Below are 12,501 nucleotides of genomic sequence, written 5' to 3' on the forward strand. Positions count from 1 at the left end.
CAAGAACATGACCTTTCCCTGATTCCTCCATCCTCGCTTCCTCGAGTCCTCAGCTGTGTGACACCAAGGAGTGAAGTAAGGACGTGAGGAAGGGCGGAAGAGTTTGATTCCAACTTCAGCTCATTTATCTAATGTATTTAACCTGAAATTATTGATAAAGTCGTGAGATACAGCTCTAGACTGCACATCTATTCCTGATTAAAACATTTTTCTGTGCAACAATATAAGAGCGATATATACAGTATATACAACTGTTTAGAGAATTGAGGCAGACTAACACATCAAAAATCCAGCAACACTTCAGAACTCCAGGAAAGGGTTTGAGGTTGTCTTGACTCGGTTACTGGTGCAAAGGTATATAAGAAAGACCCAACGTAAAGAACTACAGCTGCTAACAGAACAACAATGCCTTTAAGTAATAACAGCCAGAAAGATCTGCTGTGGTGTGAATGCATCTTCAGTACTGTACAAAAAAAACCCCTAAATTAACATGCTGGGCTGGTTATTGAATGCTATTGGATATTACATTACATTATTGGCATATGCTCTTATCCAGAGCGACGTACAGTTGATTAGACTAAGCAGGAGACAATCCTCCCCTAGAGCAATGCAGGGTTAAGGGCCTTGCTCAAGGGCCCAACGGCAGTACGGATCTTATTGTGGCTACACCGGGATTAGAACCACCGCCCCCCCCCCACTCCCCATGATACACGTGGTACGCAACACAACGCTAAAAAGCGCAGCACGGCTCCAGAAACCGCTGCATTGATTATCACAAAATGGACAGACTGGGAGCTGGTAATTGGAAACCTGTCCCGGTGAGCGGAATATCAGCACCGGGAAGACAAGCTGCTGAGCCCTAATAAAACAGTAACTCTGCCATGAAATAAGGTGCCATGTTCTGCCAAATCTGAGAAGCCTGCCAACCCACTGAGGTTGTCTTCATAACAAGGATGAGCCTGTTCATTCTTGAAGAGAGTGACCAGGGAAATGCTGTTTTCCATTTCAAAACGAAACTCCTGAACTCAGCTTAAGGTTACAGTTTGGTTCAACTAAAAGTCAGGACATAAAAAAAGGGCAACAAGCCTTGTATTCCTGTTTGAGGGCTCTGGTACAAAAGAATTGAACAAGCTGTCTCTAACCAATTTTCTACTGTACTGTCAGATAATAACTTTAACATTTTCACATTTTTCAATACTGATTCATACACCGACATGCAGCTTGGCACAATAGTTCTACCAAAACTACCAAAATGCTCCAATCAGTGTTTATGTGTGTCGCTGTATGTCTACGTTTGTGCATATGCGTGCGTGTATGTATGCATGTGTGTGTTTGTGTGTGTTTGTACATGTGTCTGTGTATCCGTGTGTGCATGTGCGTGTGCTAGTGTATGTATGCTTGTGCAAGTAGGGTCTTACCTCCTGGTAGCACCATGCGCATGTGGGGTGGATGGCCAGACACTGCTTGCAGGTACTGACACCTCGCAAGGTGCAGACATTGGACCCTGAAACAGGAACAGGACACAATTAGGATGTACACACTCAAGCAAAAAACTTATAATCACACTAAATTAAACTATCAAACAAAACTGAATACATATTGTGGTATCTGCACAGAATCAGAATCAGAATCAGAATCGCTTTATTCGCCAAGTAGTTTTCACATGCAAGGAATTTGCTGTGGTTTGTAGGTGCATGCAGACAACATAAAGAATAATACTAAAAATAGAAACAGGAAAACAGTGAGCAGGCTGCAGTAGAATCCACATAAATCTGAGTACCTTTAGCATTGGCACAGGACAGGTTATAACTTGTAAATGTAATAAGAGCAAGACTGACAAAGCTCTCTGTTTGTGCTTTTGCTCATAGCACATGCAAGCTGATTCAACCAAGAAAAGATAATTGCCTAGTGCACCGGCCCATGCAGTGCAGCAGCTGGGAGACCTGGTGAGAACCAGGCTAAAAAAAAATCTCACTCTCCAGGTGAATGTGAGTGGAAGTCACAAAATGAATCCCGTGGCACCAGTAGTAATGGCTGGCTACTGCTACAGCTGTGTCCTTAAATGGGGGCCCAATAGCCTGGAACAGTAAGCCATTAATTAGCATAGGCTACTGTCCAAAAACGACGTGTTTTCGCACTCCAGTCCGTTATCAGTTAGGTCAAATTTTACCACGCACACGTGACTCCGTGCCAAAACAGACCGAGCAAACTGCCCGGATGGAGGGAGGCTGCGTGACGCTCTGGCATGGAGGAATTTTGCCGAGGTTCACTCGGACACTCCCCACATTCGTTAATATCGTAGTCATTATCGCCAGCAATAACTGATAGAGTCGCGGATACTACAGAGGAAACAGACGAACCTTCAGTGGAAAATAAAGTGAGAGATAAATAACAGAAAAATTGGTCTCAGTCGAAAAACGGATAATAAATTAATCATTTATGATTGGAATATGCAGCAAAAACAAATCACAACAACAAACGATAATTGCTGGGAAATCTTGAGCGACGTTCAGATTAAATAAATGACTCCTGCTGGTGCTAAAAGAAAATTCAGTTTTATTCGTAGCATTATAGCCAACTGGTTCCTTTAAATCCATATGATCTTGTAAGGGATATATCATTTTACTCTCGAAAATTAGATTTGATTAATCTTCGACATTACACTTTACATATTCAGTTAGTCGAGCGCATTAAAGGCTCGCTATATCACACTGTGGAAAGGTGTGGCAGATCTGAAGTCTACAAGAATGCGCACTGACCTTATTTGCACAAATTTACTGATGTCCTCGGAAGAACTATACTTTTAATGCAAATTCGCATTAACGTTCCCTAAACCAGGGACCAGGCACGTTTTCAGAATTACTTATTTTATTTAAAAACTCTCCACAAAGTTATTTCGAGATAGAATAAATAGGCAACATTACTTAATGACTTTTACAGATTTAAAATGCATATCCACATCTTCATGCCAACTCATTAATATCTTGTTTGTTGAAGTTTGGTTGAAGCAGTCTACAGCCAAACCTTTAGGAATGGAGACGGCATTAAGTTCGTATGCAATAACAGCACTCACCCAAAACTTCAGTTTCAGCAAATAAAACCAGAGAATATATCCAAATATGATGCATGAAAGTTCCCATTTCTTCCAGTATTATTTGGTTCTCAATTCACATTCCGTATCTTTCCTTCAGTGGCCGTTACATAGAACTCTATAATGTAAAATATAACTTATTTTATTTTTCTAAAGTTAATTTTAAAGTATCGTACTCATGAGCGATTGTTCTGAAAAACCGCCCCTCTTTATGAAGTTGCGCTTCAGTGTGAAGTTTGAAGTGCTCACTTTCATCAGACGTCAAAGGTACTGATGGATGTCTGAATTTATTTCCGGTAGCGCCTTTAGATGAAGAGATTTTGGTGGAGTCAAGCTGTTACCTGCGTTTAGTAGGGATTCAATTTCGGCACAATAAGTACCCTGCAAAATGTGGCAATATTTTGAAAGAAATACTAATTAAACTACCTAAATAAACTACCAAAAGCCTATTTATATTATTTGCGTATTAAACCAAAGCGATTATCATTAATCTCATGAATCTTCAGGTGCTTTTGAACAATGTGTGACAATCTATCTACTCTTGTACTTTCGTGACCCGTATCAACTTCGTAAATATATTTAGTCCCTACCTAACTGATTGACATTTTATCCAGTCAAAAATGGCTAACTGTAGTGCAGTTCAGTGTTTCTCCAAAATTGGATGTTGACAGTAGTTTCTCATAATTTTTCATATTTATTACCTGGCTCGGTGTATAGTTCGGCCATGCCGTGTTAGTGGCGAGGCAGTTCAAGGTTCAGGCAACGGCATTTTCTGATTTTGGGCGGATGGCGTTGTAGCGCCCTCTTGTGAATGAAATACACTGGGTCGTAAACCTCCCAGCAAGGGCCTTTTTGCTACTTTTCACTTCTTCACTTTTTGCTACTCCTCTTCTCCATAGTCGTTAATATGTACACATTTTCAAATCAGAAGTCAAAATAAAAAGGTAAATATATGAATATTGTAAAACCCCACGCTAACCCAACGACGCAATTTAGTGCGGGCTGAAGGTATTTGCGTGCTTGTCCTTCTGGTGTTGCTGAAAGAATATTAGTAGGGTTAAATGTTACTGACCACTATGGGAGAGACAATAGATAAACCAAGTTACAAAGACAGTAGTACCACTCTGCCTTCCGCTTTCTACTGGTCCAGGCTGACCAAGAATCTCCACAATACGGCCAATAAATCTACCTTCGTTATATCTGACTCCATTCAAATAATTATTTAGATGACTTGTAAATTACGTTCGTAATTGTCTTATTTATAATTTTGACTTGATCGCTATAGGAATCCTGTACTGAGATTTACTCTTCTGAACAGTCCTCTGCTGGTTCCACCTCATGTCACATCGCCCGTTATGTGAATGTCTCACGAGCTGGCTAGATATCTGCAGTCATTTCAGAGGTCGCAGGAATAGCTACTTTTGGGTATGTCTGTGTGCAGCTCAGGGACCCAAGAAGACCAACATTAGCTACAACTGTTCTCGACATGAATGAACTACCACGCGGAGGCGAGTGATTTACCGACAGAGGTCTACAGGTGCCTGCGATGGACTGGTGACCTGTCCAGGGTGTATTCCTGCCTTTCGCCCAACGTATGCTGGGATAGGCTCCAGCCCCCCTGTGACCCTGTTCAGGATAAGCGGGTTAAGATAATGGATGGATGGTCTTCAGGTGCAATACGCCGTGATACATTAAGCGTAAATTTACATCCTCTCTAGACCAACTCGAGGGGGTAACCAAGCATTCCCTGTGTAACAGTGAGTGTCAGTTAGCGAAACCACGCAGATCAAGTTTTAACAATTTATTTTACTAGGCAGGTTATCAGGGAAACTGAGGAATGAGGGAGATGTGAGAGGGAGGGAGTAATGAAGGGGGGTCCAAGAGAATAATGTCTGGGCCCAGCAGGTGGTGCTTTCTGAAACCTTCCCGTGTCGTAAAGGATGCCACACCCTGATAGGAGGGGGATTTAAAGGGGGTTCAGGAAGACAGCTGCTTTGGGAACAATGCATGAGTTTTTCCCCCACAGGCTCCCATCCGTATGGGTGCAGAGAAGATGGGGGCTAACGGTGTATGCTCCTGGGGTTAAATTACTTTACAGCCACATATTGCCACCATATCAGAGGAAGCCAGCAAGCTGACACTGAGTGACAATGCCAGATTTTAATAATTTCCGCCTTACAATATTATTCCCTACTCAGAAACAATTGAAATTCATTGACCGTAATTACGTTCTTAGAAATTCGGAGAATTGTTTTCTGGCTAGTGTATTACAGAGGCAGTATGCACTCACTGTGCGGTTTGTTTTTCGATTATAGCAACAGTGGTGCCATGATGCAGCTGCTGATTCAATTAATCAAGACTGGGGTTTACTGTAAAGGTTGGTAGTATAGATGAGGAAGACAGGACACTTTCAGGACTTTTAAGCTCAGTTGTTTTTCTATTGTCTTTTTAATAAAGGACCAATATCTCTAAGCACTTCACAGACACCCCCCTCCCCCCTCTTTCTTTCTCTTGAGGAAAGAGAAATAGGAAAAACCTATTTGTGAGTGTGAGAGAGAGAGAATATTAGTTTGTGTGAGTGTGTGTGTGTGCATGCAAGAGGGAGAGTGTGTGTGCGAGAGAGTGAATATTTGTGTGTGTCTGTTTGTGTGCGCGAGAGCGGGAATATTCTGTGTGTGTGTGTCCTTGTTGCTCTGTCAAACAAAGCCCCAACCAGCCATCGCACTTGACGGCAGTCAGTGTGCAATTGTGGCTCCTGGGTCAAGTCTGACACTGTTGCTGTTTGCAAAGAGAGAGAGAGAGAGAGAGAGAGAGAGGTAGAGAGAGAGAGAGAGAGAGATTATTAGATACTCAGTTTCACTGCAGCCGCCCTGCAGAAATTGACTCGGAAAAGGGGTAGGGGTAGGGGGCGGGGGCGGAAGGGAACAGATAGTACCAGTCTCTGATTTTTCTGCTTGTTTCTCCGCTTACTGAAATCCTGGCTTCTCGGCCCACTTCTATTCTCTTCCACGCCGGTTGCTAAGCTACGGCCATCGGTGTTCTGGAATGGCAGTGATGAGAAAAAAGAAGGAAAATAAACAGATCAGTTATAATAACTCAGCTGCCCACTGGCATTTCATTTAGAATGCCTCGCTGGGGTAAGCAATACCTTTTAGACACCTTTGCACTGGACGCTGTTCTCTGATTGGTTTTTATTGCCCCCATGTTCCCCCGTTGATGACATTTGAAGTGAGCCCTCGACTGAGGGCCAGAGGGAGTATATTACTATTAAGATGGGAAGGAGGTAGAGGCGTCTTCTGATATCACCTCTGGACTGAATTATTGAAGTGAAATCACTGTTTGGATAAACTTGCAGATGCCTGTGATCCCTTCCCAGTTCTAATTTTAGAGTAAATTGGATGTTATTGGAAAACAATGAGCAAAGACATTCAGGGAATTGGGTTTTCTTGCGGAAAAAATCTGCTTCCTTTGAGATATTTACTCAAGAGTATGACTCTTGTCCAAGTCGCTGCCCTTTTAAAACAGTTTTTTTTTTTTCTGTCCGCAGACCTGTCAGGTGACTCGCTAAGGGAATATCTCCAATGTGACTTTTTTGTGAGCCTATTATTGACCCGCAACCTGGAGCACACTCCAATAACGCGTCCCCACTCGCCCACTGTGTATACTCGCAGCCCAGCTGTCTTTTACTGACAGAGAGAGAGAGAGAGAGAGAGAGAGCCAGAACTCTAAGAGGGTAAACCAGACTCCTCCTACAGTAACTTTTCATGAATGACGAATCGACTGATTGGCATCGAAGTGGTTGGTTTTTTATAAAACTTCTCTGTCACACTGTTGTGTCTGTGGCCTTGATACCGTAGTAGAGTGTAATTAATTTTAATGTATTGTAATTAATTAATTCACTTTACTGGGAAGGGTGTTCCCAAAAGTGAACTTTAGAATCCACGCTTGTGCTGAAGTACCTAGCCTCCTCTCTTACAGGTCTTTTTCTGTCTGAACCCAGATCCTGGATGAATCCCATTACGGGCGGCGCTAATTAGGCTAAAGTAAAACGTCCAGCGCATCACAAGCGAGGGTTTGAGGCTGGAGAATGAGGGCTAAAATGGTGGCCTATGTTCTGCTCTCCCGTCTGGGTTGCCGAGGTAGGTCTTCCCGTTGGCTTGTGTTGCTAGGCTGCCAGGACTCTCGCACTGAGTGGAATAGCTTTCTACGCTCCTGCGACCAGACTCTTTCAGTCCTCCCACCGTTTTTTTCTTAACCAAAATAACTTCCACCACCATCTGTCGCTAAGCGTAATCAGCCGCTGTTGCTAGGCAACAAATTGTTTCTTGTTTCACAAAGTACATATTTATGTTTGTATACTTTAGGCACACACACACAGTATATAGACCTGTTGCATGTGTACATCAGCTTGTTAATGCAAATTAATGCTAATTTTTAATCAGCCAATCATATGGCAGCAACTAAATGCATACAAAGATACAGACTTGGTCAAGAGGTTCAGCTGTTTTTCAGACCAAATGTTAGAATGGGGAAAAGTTATTTCGCTCGTGGAATGATTGTTGGTGCCAGACAGGGTGGTTTGAGTATCTTAGAAACTAGGATTTTCACATCAGAAACTTGTTAATGAGAGAGAATACTTAATGGCAGAAGGGTCAGACTGTTTGAAGCTCTCAGGAAGGAGACAATAACGCAAATAGCCTCACATTACAACAGTGGTATGCAGAAGAGTATCTCTGAGCACACAACTCATCAAACCTGTAAGTGGATAGGCTACAGCAGCAGAAGACTTAATAAGTCTAATAAAAAATAAGAGTAATAAATATCTAATAAACTGCTCACTGAGTGTATATTCTCAGATCAGACACAACATTACCACCTGCTCAAACCAGTTTTGTCACGATTAAAAATGCTTTAAATTGTACAAATTTGTCTATAAACACGTAATATGTAATTATATGATATGTATGCTTATATAAGCATCCATGATGTTCATGGTGACGTCTGTCTTATCAGACGTCATCATAAAACCTAACTTTAGTTTCACCACATGCAGTACCATGTAATTCCAATGGAGGGAAGAAGGCTGAAACTGATGTAGGATTAGATGCCATGCATTTTAAAATATGGCAGGTGGTCTTTATTATTTTAAAATACTACAAATTATATAGGGCCTGGAGCATCTGGTAAGATAGAAGTTATCATGAACACCAGTGTGTACTGGTGATATTTAAATAACAAAACAATGCACCCTCTCCCCCTTCCCCTCATGAGCTTACAGGATTTCCATTTTCATTTAAAAATTAAACTTTTGAATACATATTACAAAATCAAACATAAAGTGTTTATAGACAAGTTTATGTAGTTTAAAGCATTTTTAATCATGAAAAAAGCTGGTTTAAGCAGGCGGTTTTAATGCTGGGGCTGATCGGTGTGCATATACTCTCACGCATCACCCCTGCAAGTGTCCTCGTGATGCTCATAAGACACAACAGGCCCGATGCAATAATGATGAGGTGGAGCTACAGAAGATTGCATCTTCACAACAGACTGCCGTCTATGTTTAAAAATAAACCAGGCGGAGTACAAGAGAACCGAGAAGTAAACGACCGGTATCTCCGACATTCTGCTACTGGTTTTGAGTCCAGCAGTAGCCCACAGCTGTGTTGTGGAGCGTTCGATTTTAGCGCGCACACACGCGCACACAAACACACGCGCACACACGTGACCCCATTGTGGAAAACAAATAATTCTAATTCTGCCTGCTTGAGGTCTTTAGCAGGTAATGGCATTAATCCTCCCATAGCTACCTGTGTTTGTGTACTGTCTGTCCAGGTTGTAAATGCATTCAGAAGCTCTTAATACACTCATGAGTTTAACGGTTTAGAAAAGACCATGAAATTCACATACTTTTAATTTAAAATCATTTAAAATCTTCATGTCTTGTTTTACTTTAATATTGTTTTCGTTGTACATAATTGCAACACATGCTTAGCAACACCATGCATATGATTAAATATATTAATATATTAATAGGTAAATGCAAAGGTATAAGCCCTAGTAGTCACAAGACGTTGCGTCCACCCATAAAACTCTACAGAGCAATATGAATTGAACAATAAGTCTATGGTACTGCAATGTTCAGAAAAAAACTATTAATTATACATTTTAACAGCGGAGACGTATAAAAGTATCGCTTCGGACCGTTTCTGAAGATGATAATTGTAATAATAGGGTAATTGATCATTGAAACCTTTTTGCAAGTCGCTTCGGATAAAAGCATCTGCTAAATAAAATGTCATGTAATGTCCTCCACTAGACATGAAGGTGTGATAAAAATGACACATTTGTTTTGAGGGTGTTGACCCCAGGGCTGATAGACTCATACTGAAGTATTTTAGGGCCCACCAATAATTACCCAGCTCTTAAACTTTACAATACTACAGTAATATAATGTGTAAAATCTACTGAGTGTTTTATTGAATGATTTGTGTGGGCGAAGGGCCTATTAAAGCATTTTCTCATACAAAAACCCTGGTGGTTGACTAAACAGGGAACAGGCAAAGGAAGAATGAAAGTGTTCTATTGTAGTCCTTCAGGAGACCGTGTTAGCTGGTGACCTGTTGTTTGAAGTTAAGAACAAAAAGGAATAAAGGAATGATAAAGCTGTTTTTGTGGCCACCTCACTGTGCGCAGGCTACTTATTATAGCTTTGCTGCAGAGAGAACTGGGATGAACTTGGTGTCATCGCAACCGAGGGATAAGTGCATTGAGAGATAGAGTCAGAGGAGGATGACTAATATTTTCCATGTAACACCTGGCAACAATAAGAAATTACCATCTCTCGCTCTCACTCTCTCTCTCTCTCGTACTTGTTACTTGCATGGTGTTTTTAAAGGGTTGTGTGGCGTTCTGCAGGTATGTGTTGGCTATGAGGGTAAAAGGTGGTATTTGTTTTTATTTCTAGGTGCGGTGTGTAGATTTGTTTGTGAAATGTATATTAAAGTACATAAAAAGTCAACGTCTCTCTTTTTGGCTCTCTACCTCTCCTTTAACAACTTTGTGTTGGTACATAGTCATCTAAGATCATGCAAGTGTAGTAGATCTGTGTACTTTCAAGGTAATAATAATTGATTTGATTATAATTATGTTGTGGATTTGTAGGATTTGTAGGCCTTTTTGTGGTCGTTGTCCAAAGAATCACGTGACCCAGATTTCTAGAATATAACCCATGCGAAATTACACGACGAACTGATTAAAGATTATTGGTTTTCAGTGCCACGCATTTTCGTGCCTATAGCCGTCAAAAGACAACACTTTTAATCTTGGATGAGCGAACGGGGAAGGGGACCGGTGTTAATTGGAGCTGCTGAACAGATGAGGCAATAACTCCGGAAACCGCTAATACGGCGACATATAAATTGTAATTGGTTGCCAGTGGAAGGAAATTGCGTGGGTTCTATCGATGTATGATGTCCGCTAATCGAAGAATGTCATGTATGGTCACAAATAATCCCTACTTCCTTTAGGTGCTTTTGATGCTCCTGCTTTTGTGTTGTTGTAGGATGCTACTATTTTTGTCTGCCTGTGTAATAACTTCTTGGGATTTTGTACGGCCTCTGTTGGGAACACCTGTATTACGATAAAAACGGAACTCCCAACCGCGTACCCTCCGTGGACAAAAACCTGTGCTTCCTGTTTTTAATATGACCAGTGCTACCTTGAGTGTTCCTCAAACACCCCAAGGAACGGAGCGACGGGTACCCAGGAAGCGACTTGGTCTCGAGTGTGCGTCACATAATAAACCAGCAAGCACATGTGTATTACTTGCTTTGAAATGGATTATGTCAAGCAATTGCAGTGTTAGCTGTGCACCCAAGTAGGAGTGCTGTACAGACTATCGAGAGAACATGGAATGGACGCTCATCTCGAGGGCATCTCTGGGGATTTGTCAGTAGACGTAGTTTTGCATATGGAAAGGTTGAAAAACACAAAGTGTTTGGCATTGCCCGAATTTATCCAGACAGGGAGTGAATATCATGGTTTTGGAACTGGCTTCTTCAATCTCCTTTGCAACTCAGCTTGCAGTTTTGATTCTGGCCCATTGTCTTTAATAAAGTACTCTACTTACCACCCAGTGTAAATTGTTTAAACAGATAACCTGTGTAAAGTTGTGGTAGATGAGAGCACCTGCAAAAATATGATGTTATGAAGTATCACTGACAAAAATAAATTGCTGTCTGAAATCTGTAGTGGGATTGACAACTTCGCTGCGGTCTAAACCCAAGCAACCCCAAAAGTTGAATGGGGAGGAGTTCAGCCATGTTTCCTGGTTTGTTTCCATGGATTCCGTATGCATTGCTAGTTAAAATTTATGTTCGCGTTGTCTTTCGCCTGTGTATGGCATAGGCTATACTCCTTTCCGTTCTGAACTCGTCCTTGTACTCCATTAAGACGATTATTGGAATATTATAATTGTAATCTTAACATTTACAAACTAAAGCGACGAATTTCCCCTTCCTTTCGTCTGTAGCTTACATTTCGAAGACGGTGCATGTCTTATACACGTGTCTAAACCCGCAGTACAGTGTTTTGCAGTTTCCATGTTATATTATACCGCTTCGGCATTGCAAGAAATCAAAGAACTAGCCTATATTTAACGAAATTATACTGCCCCATGCATTCTCCCTCCGCCGGTAACATTGCACATGTTTCAAACACCTGAAGACACCGAACAAAGAGCGATCCACAGAGGGGGGGCCTTTGGAGCGTTTGGACTTATGTTAATCTTCCAGAATAGAATCGTAGGTATTAGAAGTGCCTTCTTCATTCATTCGCCTACACGTTCCTTGCGGTCTCGTTTTGACAGGCAGTGCAGCTCGTTGCTGCGCGCTCATGACGGTGAAAACTCCACAACTGGGGCGGGGAGGGGGGGGGGGGCGGGGTGGAGTTGTGATGGTGTGGTCAGAGGGGAATTCATAAACCACTTAGAAAGGACGCACAGCGTTTGACTAAGAGCACACGCGAGCACATGTGCAAGGGCTGTAGCCTCCCATAGGTCCTGGCTGAGAAATAAAAACATTTAACACGACATGCCCAAGGGACTTGTTTGAGGCTGAGCTGCGAACAAGTTGCCCTTCTGGTACCTATCACAATATGCCAACCTTATACTTAGCCGCGATGCTAATGGTAACAAAGCGGGAGCGCAGACTGTGATTACTGCTTAAGCTGCATTGAAGATAACTACTTTATGACTGGACTTTTGCTAATAAAACGTAGCATTGGCACCATTAGGGTTTTTTAAACTTTGCTATTCGTTTTTATGACAAAGTTAAATCGCAGATCAGGATTTGCATCTGCCTGCACGGAGTTGTATGCCGTCTCTTGTCGGCCCACTTCAGCACCACGGAAAG

The 12,501-nt window shown here is 41.8% G+C and overlaps 1 protein-coding gene across 1 annotated transcript in view; it reads right to left on the reverse strand.

Annotated features, from left to right (window-relative positions):
- The window catches only part of LOC133114517 (integrin beta-3-like), a 33,136-nt gene extending 29,780 nt beyond the window's left edge, over window positions 1-3,356 (reverse strand). Inside the window, exons 1-2 of the mRNA XM_061223988.1 lie at window positions 3,074-3,356; window positions 1,419-1,504 (exon numbers count right to left, since the gene is read on the reverse strand). Of these exons, the coding sequence (XP_061079972.1) occupies window positions 1,419-1,504; window positions 3,074-3,140 (153 nt within the window). The 5' untranslated portion in view covers window positions 3,141-3,356. The remainder of the gene's footprint in view (window positions 1-1,418; window positions 1,505-3,073) is intronic.
- Between the last annotated feature and the right edge of the window lie 9,145 nt (window positions 3,357-12,501).

This window comes from Conger conger, chromosome 16 (assembly GCF_963514075.1).
Source record: "Conger conger chromosome 16, fConCon1.1, whole genome shotgun sequence".
NCBI classification, from domain to species: Eukaryota; Metazoa; Chordata; class Actinopteri; order Anguilliformes; family Congridae; genus Conger; species Conger conger.